Below are 14,352 nucleotides of genomic sequence, written 5' to 3'. Positions count from 1 at the left end.
ATCACGAGTATAACTATAACCATTTTACTTTGTCCTTATAGTACGGGAGGTAGCAACGTTTTCGAGAAAGAATTTCAGGTCAGCTGATTTTGTGATATGTCTTCCTTCTTGCACTTCCGGTTAGAGTCTGGGCAATCTGGCTGGCGGTAGCGGTTGCGTTCATTAGTGCGCATCCTATCTGTCCAGGTAATAATCCTGGATTTTCAAAGCATTTTAAGAAGCGTAATTTTTAATTTTTCGTTTTTAAATACGTCTACCTGACATACTTTTTTTATTGCCAGACATTTTTCACGTTGCTAACTATGTGCCAGACGCGATTTTAAGTTTTATTTTTATGAAAATTTCAAAGCATTTTAGAATGTCTGTAATTTTAATATTATGTTATTTAAATATAAGGAAAACTGAAAATGAATTTGCCAGACATTAATTCGGTTGTTAAGTCTTGAATTAAAATGATAAAGTTTTGCAGTATGATGAAGCATTGCATTTTAAGAAGCGTAAATTTTGATTTTTCCTTTTTAAATACGTCTACCTGACATACTTTTTTTATTGCCAGACATTTTTCTCGTTGCTAACTATGTGCCAGACGCGATTTTAAGTTTTATTTTTATAAAAATTTCAAAGCATTTTAGAATGTCTGTAATTTTAATATTATGTTATTTAAATATAAGGAAAACTGAAAATGAATTTGCCAGACATTAATTCGGTTGTTAAGTCTTGAATTAAAATGATAAAGTATTGCAGTATGATGAAGCATTGCATTTTAAGAAGCGTAATTTTTGATTTTTCCTTTTTAAATACGTCTACCTGACATACTTTTTTTATTGCCAGACATTTTTCACGTTGCTAACTATGTGCCAGACGCGATTTTAAGTTTTATTTTTATAAAAATTTCAAAGCATTTTAGAATGTCTGTAATTTTAATATTATGTTATTTAAATATAAGGAAAACTGAAAATGAATTTGCCAGACATTAATTCGGTTGTTAAGTCTTGAATTAAAATGATAAAGTTTTGCAGTATGATGAAGCATTGCATTTTAAGAAGCGTAATTTTTGATTTTTCCTTTTTAAATACGTCTACCTGACATACTTTTTTTATTGCCAGACATTTTTCACGTTGCTAACTATGTGCCAGACGCGATTTTAAGTTTTATTTTTATAAAAATTTCAAAGCATTTTAGAATGTCTGTAATTTTAATATTATGTTATTTAAATATAAGGAAAACTGAAAATGAATTTGCCAGACATTAATTCGGTTGTTAAGTCTTGAATTAAAATGATAAAGTATTGCAGTATGATGAAGCATTGCATTTTAAGAAGCGTAATTTTTGATTTTTCCTTTTTAAATACGTCTACCTGACATACTTTTTTTATTGCCAGACATTTTTCCCATTGTTAACTATGTGCCAGACGCGATTTTAAGTTTTTTTTTATAAAAATTTCAAAGCATTTTAGAATGTCTGTAATTTTAATATTATGTTATTTAAATATAAGAAAAACTGAAAATGAATTTGCCAGACATTAATTCGATTGTTAAGTCTTGAATTAAAATGATAAAGTATTGCAGTATGATGAAGCATTGCATTTTAAGAAGCGTAATTTTTGATTTTTCCTTTTTAAATACGTCTACCTGACATACTTTTTTTATTGCCAGACATTTTTCACGTTGCTAACTATGTGCCAGACGCGATTTTAAGTTTTATTTTTATAAAAATTTCAAAGCATTTTAGAATGTCTGTAATTTTAATATTATGTTATTTAAATATAAGGAAAACTGAAAATGAATTTGCCAGACATTAATTCGGTTGTTAAGTCTTGAATTAAAATGATAAATTATTGCAGTATGATGAAGCATTGCATTTTAAGAAGCGTAATTTTTGATTTTTCCTTTTTAAATACGTCTACCTGACATACTTTTTTTATTGCCAGACATTTTTCACGTTGCTTACTATGTGCCAGACGCGATTTTAAGTTTTATTTTTATGAAAATTTCAAAGCATTTTAGAATGTCTGTAATTTTAATATTATGTTATTTAAATATAAGGAAAACTGAAAATGAATTTGCCAGACATTAATTCGGTTGTTAAGTCTTGAATTAAAATGATAAAGTATTGCAGTATGATGAAGCATTGCATTTTAAGAAGCGTAATTTTTGATTTTTCCTTTTTAAATACGTCTACCTGACATACTTTTTTTATTGCCAGACATTTTTCACGTTGCTAACTATGTGCCAGACGCGATTTTAAGTTTTATTTTTATAAAAATTTCAAAGCATTTTAGAATGTCTGTAATTTTAATATTATGTTATTTAAATATAAGGAAAACTGAAAATGAATTTGCCAGACATTAATTCGGTTGTTAAGTCTTGAATTAAAATGATAAAGTATTGCAGTATGATGAAGCATTGCATTTTAAGAAGCGTAATTTTTGATTTTTCCTTTTTAAATACGTCTACCTGACATACTTTTTTTATTGCCAGACATTTTTCACGTTGCTAACTATGTGCCAGACGCGATTTTAAGTTTTATTTTTATAAAAATTTCAAAGCATTTTAGAATGTCTGTAATTTTAATATTATGTTATTTAAATATAAGGAAAACTGAAAATGAATTTGCCAGACATTAATTCGGTTGTTAAGTCTTGAATTAAAATGATAAATTATTGCAGTATGATGAAGCATTGCATTTTAAGAAGCGTAATTTTTGATTTTTCCTTTTTAAATACGTCTACCTGACATACTTTTTTTATTGCCAGACATTTTTCACGTTGCTAACTATGTGCCAGACGCGATTTTAAGTTTTATTTTTATAAAAATTTCAAAGCATTTTAGAATGTCTGTAATTTTAATATTATGTTATTTAAATATAAGGAAAACTGAAAATGAATTTGCCAGACATTAATTCGGTTGTTAAGTCTTGAATTAAAATGATAAAGTTTTGCAGTATGATGAAGCATTGCATTTTAAGAAGCGTAATTTTTGATTTTTCCTTTTTAAATACGTCTACCTGACATACTTTTTTTATTGCCAGACATTTTTCACGTTGCTAACTATGTGCCAGACGCGATTTTAAGTTTTATTTTTATAAAAATTTCAAAGCATTTTAGAATGTCTGTAATTTTAATATTATGTTATTTAAATATAAGGAAAACTGAAAATGAATTTGCCAGACATTAATTCGGTTGTTAAGTCTTGAATTAAAATGATAAAGTATTGCAGTATGATGAAGCATTGCATTTTAAGAAGCGTAATTTTTGATTTTTCCTTTTTAAATACGTCTACCTGACATACTTTTTTTATTGCCAGACATTTTTCCCATTGTTAACTATGTGCCAGACGCGATTTTAAGTTTTTTTTTATAAAAATTTCAAAGCATTTTAGAATGTCTGTAATTTTAATATTATGTTATTTAAATATAAGAAAAACTGAAAATGAATTTGCCAGACATTAATTCGATTGTTAAGTCTTGAATTAAAATGATAAAGTATTGCAGTATGATGAAGCATTGCATTTTAAGAAGCGTAATTTTTGATTTTTCCTTTTTAAATACGTCTACCTGACATACTTTTTTTATTGCCAGACATTTTTCACGTTGCTAACTATGTGCCAGACGCGATTTTAAGTTTTATTTTTATAAAAATTTCAAAGCATTTTAGAATGTCTGTAATTTTAATATTATGTTATTTAAATATAAGGAAAACTGAAAATGAATTTGCCAGACATTAATTCGGTTGTTAAGTCTTGAATTAAAATGATAAATTATTGCAGTATGATGAAGCATTGCATTTTAAGAAGCGTAATTTTTGATTTTTCCTTTTTAAATACGTCTACCTGACATACTTTTTTTATTGCCAGACATTTTTCACGTTGCTAACTATGTGCCAGACGCGATTTTAAGTTTTATTTTTATGAAAATTTCAAAGCATTTTAGAATGTCTGTAATTTTAATATTATGTTATTTAAATATAAGGAAAACTGAAAATGAATTTGCCAGACATTAATTCGGTTGTTAAGTCTTGAATTAAAATGATAAAGTATTGCAGTATGATGAAGCATTGCATTTTAAGAAGCGTAATTTTTGATTTTTCCTTTTTAAATACGTCTACCTGACATACTTTTTTTATTGCCAGACATTTTTCACGTTGCTAACTATGTGCCAGACGCGATTTTAAGTTTTATTTTTATAAAAATTTCAAAGCATTTTAGAATGTCTGTAATTTTAATATTATGTTATTTAAATATAAGGAAAACTGAAAATGAATTTGCCAGACATTAATTCGGTTGTTAAGTCTTGAATTAAAATGATAAATTATTGCAGTATGATGAAGCATTGCATTTTAAGAAGCGTAATTTTTGATTTTTCCTTTTTAAATACGTCTACCTGACATACTTTTTTTATTGCCAGACAATTTTCACGTTGCATGAATTATTCATAACTTACATTTAGTAATTAGGACAATTTAAATAAAGTGTTGATTATTAATTTTAATCTAATTTTATATTCCTTTTTATGCTCGTACTACAAGCATTATACTGCAATACTTTATCATTTTAATTCAAGACTTAACAATCGAATTAATGTCTGGCAAATTCATTTTCAGTTTTTCTTATATTTAAATAACATAATATTAAAATTACAGACATTCTAAAATGCTTTGAAATTTTTATAAAAATAAAACTTAAAATCGCGTCTGGCACATAGTTAGCAACGTGAAAAATGTCTGGCAATAAAAAAAGTATGTCAGGTAGACGTATTTAAAAAGGAAAAATCAAAAATTACGCTTCTTAAAATGCAATGCTTCATCATACTGCAATACTTTATCATTTTAATTCAAGACTTAACAACCGAATTAATGTCTGGCAAATTCATTTTCAGTTTTCCTTATATTTAAATAACATAATATTAAAATTACAGACATTCTAAAATGCTTTGAAATTTTCATAAAAATAAAACTTAAAATCGCGTCTGGCACATAGTTAGCAACGTGAAAAATGTCTGGCAATAAAAAAAGTATGTCAGGTAGACGTATTTAAAAAGGAAAAATCAAAAATTACGCTTCTTAAATTGCAATGCTTCATCATACTGCAAAACTTTATCATTTTAATTCAAGACTTAACAACCGAATTAATGTCTGGCAAATTCATTTTCAGTTTTCCTTATATTTAAATAACATAATATTAAAATTACAGACATTCTAAAATGCTTTGAAATTTTCATAAATATAAAACTTAAAATCGCGTCTGGCACATAGTTAGCAACGTGAAAAATGTCTGGCAATAAAAAAAGTATGTAAGGTAGACATATTTAAAAAGGAAAAATCAAAAATTACGCTTCTTAAAATGCAATGCTTCATCATACTGCAAAACTTTATCATTTTAATTCAAGACTTAACAACCGAATTAATGTCTGGCAAATTCATTTTCAGTTTTCCTTATATTTAAATAACATAATATTAAAATTACAGACATTCTAAAATGCTTTGAAATTTTTATAAAAATAAAACTTAAAATCGCGTCTGGCACATAGTTAGCAACGTGAAAAATGTCTGGCAATAAAAAAAGTATGTCAGGTAGACGTATTTAAAAAGGAAAAATCAAAAATTACGCTTCTTAAAATGCAATGCTTCATCATACTGCAAAACTTTATCATTTTAATTCAAGACTTAACAACCGAATTAATGTCTGGCAAATTCATTTTCAGTTTTCCTTATATTTAAATAAAATAATATTAAAATTACAGACATTCTAAAATGCTTTGAAATTTTCATAAAAATAAAACTTAAAATCGCGTCTGGCACATAGTTAGCAACGTGAAAAATGTCTGGCAATAAAAAAAGTATGTCAGGTAGACGTATTTAAAAACGAAAAATTTAAAATTACGCTTCTTAAAATGCTTTTAAAATCCAGGATTTTTACCTGGACAGATAGGATGCGCACTAATGAACGCAACCACTACCGCCAGCCAGATTGCCCAGACTCTAACCGGAAGTGCAAGAAGGAAGACATATCACAAAATCAGCTGACCTAAAATTCTTTTTTTTCAAACGTTGCTACCTCCCGTACTATTATGTGTGTTTTTTTGAACATTACAAAATCAAGCAGGCTATAGGAATGAGCAAGTTTACAAAAACAGCCACAATTGATGCATATCTTGCTATATGAATCAAAACCGTAAGTAAAAAACGTTGATAGTTTATTTGTCATATAATTTGTACATAAAAATCACTATGTACCAGCAGCAAATTAAAATAAACTTGGTTGTACTCTCTTGGACTTAAACTACGTAAATTGTATTACAAGCTGTAATTGTTGGTAAAACAATGTATATTGTATTTGTTCTGAGCTAACAGTGATTTCTTTTTACATTCCAACACTCAATAGTTGATTAACACTGGCATTTTCTTCTCTTTCTACATATACATCTGGTAATGCTGGATTCTCCAGAATAGGACATGGCAGTCCAGCTAACTTGAGGGCTGTATTGGATCTAGGTATGTAGGCATCTTTCCTCTTTTTTCGGCCTGTTAACAATGTCTTTGGGGGTTTATAAGGCGTGGGACGACTGTGTCTCATAATATGCTCTTTTAATTTTGCCTGTAAAATAAAGAAAAAATTATTGCAAATATTTTTGTTACAGATATATTTTTAGATTAGAAGACTGAAAGCCGTTTGATTAAATCTTTTAAGCTGATATTGATAAGTTAAGTAAAGAATTAAAATGAGAAATGAAGCTGACACAGGAAGTCCGTTTTAATTTGAAGTTGCAAACACATTAATCTGATTTTATATATACAAGAACAAGAATAAAAATTAACCCCATAATGTATTACTAGGGTTAGTTTCTTATCATTTGTTTATTATATATATATATATACATAGTGTAAACTATTTAATAAAGAAAAGAAGAATTATGAATCAGCTATTATGCAGTTTGACATGTGAAAAGCAAGCCAAACTTAAGATAAGAATATAAATCCTTAATACAAGTATAGTCCATTCAAACAAATACCTTTGTTGATAATTTTGCTTCACATAAATGGCAGTTAAAAGTCAAACCCTGATGTTTAACTAATATGTGCTGCTTCAAATTACTGTTTCTTGAGTAGTTCCTGAAATACAAATAAATTTTATCAAAAATTATTACCTTCTAAATTTATAATGAATTTTTTATATAATCAGTAATCACATGCTCTCCAGTAGTTTGTACATATTTCTATTAATAGATGCTTTAATTCAGTGTGAAGTGGTTGTAAGTGAGTCTCGGCCTCTGCATAAAACAAGAATGAGTTATAATATTACTCATTAATAGTGTCTACATAGATTCTAAGCATTCGGTAAAAGCAGATACTCTACACGAGATGCTTTCTTGCTGACATGAGCTGCCAATTAAAGAGAGAGATTCTAATAAAAATTCAATATTTACCTTTCTATTAATTATTATATATTACAATTCTCTTACCTGGAACAATTTTCATATGGACATATGAAAAGTGACACTTCTCTGGTGTAATGTTGTATCTTTAAATGACGAATAATGTGTTGTCTTTGCTTAAAAATTTTCCCACAGTGATCACAAATATATTCTGAAAATAAAAAAGCCTTATTATTTAATTTTTGGAAAACATTGTATTATTGGAAATCTTTACTATAATTTTTGCTAAAACATTAAACTCACTAGAAAACAACTGCATATACAAAGCCCATAGACAAATTGTGGTATAGACACATACCTTCTGATTGATGACTTGTCTGCCTATGTTGTACCAAATCAAGCCACCGTGTAAATTTTTGATAACAATGTTCACATGTAAATTCTTTATGATTTCTGATGTGTTTTTTCTGCTCCGTCATACTTATAAATTGTTTTGGGCACATTGGACAACTGCAACATTTACTATGTCAGTGGCCTAAAATAGTATCTTTATTAAATAGATAAATGAGCAAACAATGTAATGGATAATTGGAAAACATTTTCTTCATTATTAAGTCTAATTCTAGTCTTAATAATAAAATAGTAACATTGACAAATGAAACATTTTTTTCGTTTCTGGTAATGTTTGGTTATTTGGACATACATATCATTCTACAGCAACGATACATTTAAATTATTAATAAATTTAAAAAAAACACTTGAAAAGTTAATGTTTATGCAAATTCTACTAATTCTAAAATTGTACACACATATAAGTAGTAAGAGTATAAAACCTGAAATTTATTTACCTAAAGTCTTTTACTCCTGTATGTCTATACATATGTGTCCTTAGCTGGTGGTTACGCTTAAAACTAATATGACAAATTTCACATGAGAGCTTTTCCACACCACCCACATGATGTATTTTATAGTGTCTTTTAAGATTTTGGCGATTGCTATATTGTTTAAAGCAAGTTGGACAGCTGAAAGAAGGAAAAATATTAATAATAATAAAAAAATATTTCATGTGCATAATGGAAGAAAGTTATTTAAATTTTTTACACAATCTTTAAAATCTAAATGTTAGTCTCATTGTTAAGGAATTATTCAGGGACAAGACAGCAGAAACTTTGACTCCTATTGCTACATCCAATGTTACAAGAGGCATAAATAGCTCTAACCCTCAACTCTTGAGTTTATGTTTAGTGTTAGCAGATTTAATTTCAATGCTAGAAGTGATGATAATAATAAAATATTAAGATACCTGTACATTTCAGTATCATTGTAAGATCTGTGAGCAGTATTTATGTGCCTTTCTAAGTGATTTTTGCTGGTGTAGGCTTTACCACATCCGTCTTCTATACAAGAATATGGTTTCTGGAAATATTAAGATATTCAACAACAAAACATTGTCAGGTTACGATGACTACTAAATATACAAGATACTTACAATATTTGAGTGTGTTAGTCGATGTTTTAATAGCCTGTTAGGTCTGTCGAACTGAGCTCTACAACCTTCTATCTCGCATTGAAATTTCTTTGGTTTCACCGCTTCTTCACAATCCGTCATAATTTAATAGGACTTAATACTTCCCAGAATTGTTTAACGAATCTATACCAATGTTATTTTAACTTATAAGCAACAAATATATTAAATTTATTTATGTCCATCTACAATCCAGAAACAAAACATCTCTATTCTTAAAAAAATTGTATCACTATTAATAAAGCATGGATTCATTACATACTAAGAGACAAGAGTTAATAAAAAGAAATTAGAAATCCCTGAATCGGGAATCCACTCACAAGTCACAGATTACATATTACTTTAGTATTTGAACTTTGTAGTATATACAATGTAGTACATGTACCACTTCACACTTCACTTCACTCAGAGTCAGAGATAAACAGCTATTTTAGTGATTGTATGATGTATCATATCCATATTATGCACAGAATGAAATTATTCTTTGTATTGCTTTTTTGCAAATATTGTAAAAAAGTCTAATCCACATAATTAGTTATCATTAAAATTGATACCATACAAACTGTAATAATCTATATTAATGATTAATTTATCTGGTTTTAACAATAATTTATCTCTGTGGTCTTCGCAAAGATTGATTATAGTGTACTAACTTCTTCCTAATATAGCATTAGATGTAAATTAAATATAAATAAAGTTACTTTAGGTTTGTTTTATTTTTTGTTTCGTGTATACATTTTGTTCATCGGTTATGACTTATGCATTCTTGTCGATCAAGAGTCACCTGTTAGGATAGGATTGTGTTTTTTATAAGTAAATAAGTAATTTTTTCCTGTAAGTGATCTTCACGTTAAAATGTTCCTTTATGCGCTGATCATAAGATATTAATTTTCAAAAATCTACGTTTAGCGTGGTCATTTTATAATTTATATATCTGTGCAGAGTGGATCTTACCTCTGTGGAATATTGTGCTATGAAAATCTTGAAGTTTTTATTTTTCTATAATCCGGATAGTGAATACAATGTACTTAAAAACTTTGAATTAATGGAATATAAATATGCGTTTCAATTAGATTAAGAGCTCAAAAGTATCGTCCTCAATAATTCTTAATGTTTAGTTGATGTATATTTACAATTATTTTGTCAGCTGACTAATATAAACAAAGGAATGTCAAAAGTGTAGTCTTAAGACGTAGTGGTGCAATAACTTACAACAATGGATGTGGACGGTTCAGCTGTTCCTGGGGAAATAGATCAAAATCTTCTCTTGCAATTTAGTTGTATGAATACTACTGATAGGGATGAGCTTATAAGCCAAATGCAAAGGCTTTTGGGGCCTAGTTTAAATTATAATACAGCAAGCTTTTTCCTTGACATGAGTAATTGGTAATACAATTTCACTGGGCATTAATTGAAATACATAAGAATTTATGTATGCATTAATAATAAAAAATCTTAATTGCAGGAATTTACAGGCTGCAATATGTTGTTATTTAGATTATAATTTACCACCAAAACTTCCATCAATGTCTTTAAAAGCTGCTCAAACACAGGAATCAGCAGTTAGTCCAGGAACGAGGTAAAACAATTTATTACAATTAATATAATATTTACATATTTTAAGGTAATACTTTTCTTGTAAAGGATTAATAGAAACTAATATGGCAAAACACATTGTAATACATACTCCCTTTTTGGTAAAGGCAAAAAATTTAGCATAAACACTTTTTTTTTTCAAAATTATACATTCTTGAAATATTAATATTGTTGCAGTTTTGAACAAAGTTGGAGTATTGCAAATACAGGGACAGAAGGTTGGCCTGGGAGTTGTAGGTTGATACAGGCTGGTGGTGACCCACTAGGAGCAACATCTTTGTATGTGCCACCATTGCTCCCAGGGCATAGTACAACAGTTACTATGAAGTTAGTGGCACCTAGTGCACCTGGCACATTTAGGGGCTATTTTCATTTGGTTTCTGATAAAGGAGAACAAATAGGGGGTAATTTAAAATTATATTCTATTTACTTGATCATATCTCATTTAAAGAAATTGTTGTTTTATAATAGAAAATTCACTATTTTAATAAGCAAAGTTGAAAAGTTTAAAACTATCCTAACAATTTTATCTGTTGTTAGGTTAGTTACCTACCATTGTATATGAACAATTCAACACATTTTTTTGAAAAGTATATTCATGTTATAAACCTACATATACACCAGAAGATGATATTAAACAGTAAACAAAGAAATTGTAATAAATTAACTAGAGCATTGAGAATGTATAGGCCTTACATTACCATTATTCAGAATAATATATTGTTTCAGATCCACTTTGGGCAATAATTAAGGTAGAATCTGAGGAAACCATGGCACTAGCAGAACAATTAGCTGCACTGCCAATACCTAGTAGTAGGCTAGAAGAACAATCACAGGTAAACGTTAATAAATAAACTCAGTTTCTAGTTCCTTAAATTGTATATAGTAATAAACCTTAAAACTCACAATAATTATAGGGTCTAATATACTGTGGGAGGGATTGTCTATATCTAAGTAGGATAAACACATGGTTTATCCTGAAAAATCTGGTCCTTTTATTCGATAATAAAGTGTCTCAAATAGAAGAGGTTGTCAAAGGCTGGCTAAAACTGCTAGATTAATAATATTTTTTTTTTCAGGCATCTCCACCAGATGATCAAATGTGTTGATAATTTGAATGCTTTTTTGTTCTCTTAATATATTTGCCATACAATTTATTGAGTTGTGGAAATTTTATAAACAGCCCATATATAGTTTTTGAATAATTTTTAACACATTTTTTTCAAATTGGCTCCTTATGTTGGCATATTGCTAATGAAAATAACAATAATGTAAGAAATGTAAAATCCAATGAATGTACAAATAGTAAGTACCTATATTAAGAATGTTGTCTAGATTATAAGGTATCACAATATTAGTCTATCATGATATTACACAAAAATAATTTTTATATTTTAATTCATAAAAATTTTCAACTTTTTATTTTAAGAATTAGAAATATATTTTTGGTGTTTTAGTATCTTATAATAGGGTTTTTATTTTAATAAAACAATGATTTCATTTTTATACAATTATTATTTGATCAGTAATCTTATGATATAATACTGGCTAAAATACAAATTGGGTATGATTTAGTAAGCTTCACAAAATTTTGTCACTATCACTTATAGTTGTATTTTTTTTTATTTTTGGCTTCATAATTTAGTTAATTACTTTAATTTAAGGACATATTCAGTCATGTCTTTTCCATATAAAATTTGTCTTACCAAAGCAGGACACTATTTTAAGTATATGACAATGATGTCCATAAAAGGTTAAATTTCATACTGCCATGTCCATTTCAATCTTAGGATGTGGTTCATAACCCTTAATTATAAAATCTTCATATTTGAAATCATCTATTGATTCAATTTTCCTGGTAAATTCTAAAGTTGGAAATGGCTTTGGGTGTCTTTCTAATTGTTTTTTAAGAGGTTCTATGTGATTGAGGTACACATGAGTATCACCTGTAGTATGTACAAATTCTCCTGCCTGAAATGTTTTTGATTTAAGTCAGATTATGAAAAAAAAAACTATTCTGTCACTATGAAACTATAATCAAGATCCACAGAAGGAAGTGATTTTTTTAAAATTATATAAAGCATTGTGCAGCAATAATAAAAAATACTTATATAACATTTTTGAAATTGTACCACTTACCTCAAGTCCAGTTATGTGAGCTATCATATGAGTTAATATGGCATAACTGGCAATATTAAAAGGTACACCAAGTCCCATATCAGCACTTCTTTGATACAATAGACAGGAGAGTCTACCATTAGCAACATGAAACTGAGCAAGACAATGGCAAGGTGGTAATGCCATTTTATCAAGATCAGTTGGGTTCCAGGAACACATTAATATTCTTCTGTCTGCTGGTTTGTTTCTGAAATATTTATTAATCTAATTTATAATATTCTTGTGTCACAATGGTTCAACCAATTCTTATGAATTTTTTTTGCATATTCAATAAGTCTGAGAATCAGCTACCATCTATCTTTCAAACCCCTAAGTGACCCCAAAAATTTACTTATTATTTTTTAGACAATTTTTTTTGATTTTGTTTTTTTTTATGATACAGCATACAAAAATATATACAACCCTTAATTTTCATCTACCCTCTACGATCAAGCCTTTTTTTTATTTGTTAGTTAAGAACTTATAACTTAACTCAGAGATTTATATACAGAAAAATCACAGAAAACCTTCAAATGTTTTCATTCCGGAAAACTAAACAGTCTCTGGGGTCATAGCAAAATGTTTCCGTTGGTATGTACTAAAAATGTAGGCTTAGAAAAACGAAGTTCGCGGGGCCAGCTGGTCAAAATATATAATTGATAACTTATGATATCTAGTTTGTAAAAATAATATTACTTTATTGTATTTATAACACTTTGCAATTGATCTATTCCTTGTCCAGTATAATCAGTTTTACAATCTATGTATTTGGCACCACTGTGTCTCCATTGAAAGCCATAAACAGGGCCAAGATCGCCTACAACAATGTGGGATTAATTAAAGGAAAGCAACAAATTGTATCCATAAAATTTGGTAAATACAAGATCCAACCTTCTTCTCGTTCTGTGAAACCTAAGTTATCAAGGAAAGCTTTGGACCCATTAGCATCCCAAATATGAACTTTCTTCTGTGCTAATTTTTTGCTGTCTGTAGAACCAGAGATCATCCAAAGTAGTTCCTCAATCACTCCTCTAGTGAAGACACGCTTGGTGGTAAGTAGAGGCAGTACGTTATGTTTTAAGGAATATCTTTGCATTGCTCCAAATATAGACAGAGTGCCTACACCTGTCCTATCGACGCGCTTATCACCTAAAAATAACGGAAGTTCAGACTATTACATTTCTCTACATCCTTTAAAAGAAATACTAGGATAGACACGTGTTCAATATACTCATAATATTAGCAAGAAAACCGACAGTTACCTGTATCTATAATTTGTTTCACCAAGTTTAAGTATTGATATTCATCATGATTTTCATAACCATTACTTAATTTAGACACACCATTACTTATTTTAGACACGCCATTACTTAATTGATTCATTTTGATAGATCTTGTTAAGTTAAAACGCTGAAACAACTTAAAGCACACTGCAAATAATGCAATCAACTTTTGCCTTGTAAGCGTTTTTTTAGGCGTTTGGCGCCAAAAGTGAAAACAGATAAAAAATCTAGCCATGTCAAATTATGGTTATAGTTTAAATATTAAAGTCCGTGCGAGGTCCTCAACAACAATGAGACATAGTCATAAACATGGATGATTATTGTACACATGACACAGTTATTAAAGAAATTGTATCTTTTTGTCATGTTATAAATTAAGAATATAAGTTAAAGTAAGAGGAAGACCACTCTTACTTGCAC

At 28.5% G+C, this 14,352-nt stretch overlaps 3 protein-coding genes across 3 annotated transcripts; 1 reads left to right on the top strand and 2 right to left on the bottom strand.

Moving 5' to 3' along the window:
* Positions 1 to 6,188: 6,188 nt before the first annotated feature.
* LOC125057673 (gastrula zinc finger protein XlCGF17.1-like) lies at positions 6,189 to 9,242 on the bottom strand. Its single transcript, XM_047661467.1, has 7 exons — positions 8,861 to 9,242; positions 8,675 to 8,787; positions 8,220 to 8,393; positions 7,730 to 7,881; positions 7,459 to 7,582; positions 7,009 to 7,108; positions 6,189 to 6,593 (listed from the first exon to the last, which is right to left on the bottom strand). Exons 1-7 carry the CDS (start codon positions 8,978 to 8,980, stop codon positions 6,360 to 6,362), a joined length of 1,017 nt encoding a protein of 338 aa, XP_047517423.1. The 5' UTR covers positions 8,981 to 9,242; the 3' UTR covers positions 6,189 to 6,359.
* Positions 9,243 to 9,855: 613 nt separating this feature from the next.
* On the top strand, positions 9,856 to 11,704 carry LOC125057674 (protein ILRUN). The gene is made up of 5 exons (XM_047661468.1): positions 9,856 to 10,282; positions 10,362 to 10,475; positions 10,670 to 10,896; positions 11,222 to 11,328; positions 11,572 to 11,704. The coding sequence occupies exons 1-5, from the start codon at positions 10,113 to 10,115 to the stop codon at positions 11,599 to 11,601; spliced, it is 648 nt and encodes a 215-aa protein (XP_047517424.1). The 5' UTR covers positions 9,856 to 10,112; the 3' UTR covers positions 11,602 to 11,704.
* Positions 11,705 to 11,987: 283 nt separating this feature from the next.
* LOC125057672 (thymidylate synthase) lies at positions 11,988 to 14,345 on the bottom strand. The gene is made up of 5 exons (XM_047661466.1): positions 13,912 to 14,345; positions 13,541 to 13,798; positions 13,346 to 13,466; positions 12,632 to 12,857; positions 11,988 to 12,463 (listed from the first exon to the last, which is right to left on the bottom strand). Exons 1-5 carry the CDS (start codon positions 14,165 to 14,167, stop codon positions 12,254 to 12,256), a joined length of 1,071 nt encoding a protein of 356 aa, XP_047517422.1. The 5' UTR covers positions 14,168 to 14,345; the 3' UTR covers positions 11,988 to 12,253.
* Between the last annotated feature and the right edge of the window lie 7 nt (positions 14,346 to 14,352).

This window comes from Pieris napi, chromosome 17 (genome assembly GCF_905475465.1).
Source record: "Pieris napi chromosome 17, ilPieNapi1.2, whole genome shotgun sequence".
Lineage (NCBI taxonomy): Eukaryota > Metazoa > Arthropoda > Insecta > Lepidoptera > Pieridae > Pieris > Pieris napi.
The sequence above is the reverse complement of the archived record's forward strand: the minus strand, read 5'-3'. Positions and strand labels throughout refer to the sequence as shown.

What these genes read in the sequence shown, in the direction of transcription:
- LOC125057674 (XM_047661468.1), top strand. Translation starts at nt 10,113, where the DNA reads ATGGATGTGGACGGTTCAGCTGTTCCTGGGGAAATAGATCAAAATCTT. An exon ending in GCAGTTAGTCCAGGAACGAG is followed by an intron (nt 10,476 to 10,669) that starts GTAAAACAATTT and finishes ATATTGTTGCAG; the next exon opens with TTTTGAACAAAGTTGGAGTA. An exon ending in GGCTAGAAGAACAATCACAG is followed by an intron (nt 11,329 to 11,571) that starts GTAAACGTTAAT and finishes TTTTTTTTTCAG; the next exon opens with GCATCTCCACCAGATGATCA.
- LOC125057673 (XM_047661467.1), bottom strand. Translation starts at nt 8,980, where the DNA reads ATGACGGATTGTGAAGAAGCGGTGAAACCAAAGAAATTTCAATGCGAG. An exon ending in CCATATGAAAATTGTTCCAG is followed by an intron (nt 7,109 to 7,458) that starts GTAAGAGAATTG and finishes TTTGTATTTCAG; the next exon opens with GAACTACTCAAGAAACAGTA. An exon ending in AAGCAAAATTATCAACAAAG is followed by an intron (nt 6,594 to 7,008) that starts GTATTTGTTTGA and finishes TTTATTTTACAG; the next exon opens with GCAAAATTAAAAGAGCATAT.
- LOC125057672 (XM_047661466.1), bottom strand. Translation starts at nt 14,167, where the DNA reads ATGGCTAGATTTTTTATCTGTTTTCACTTTTGGCGCCAAACGCCTAAA. An exon ending in AGTGTTATAAATACAATAAA is followed by an intron (nt 12,858 to 13,345) that starts GTAATATTATTT and finishes TAAATATTTCAG; the next exon opens with AAACAAACCAGCAGACAGAA. An exon ending in CTCACATAACTGGACTTGAG is followed by an intron (nt 12,464 to 12,631) that starts GTAAGTGGTACA and finishes AAAACATTTCAG; the next exon opens with GCAGGAGAATTTGTACATAC.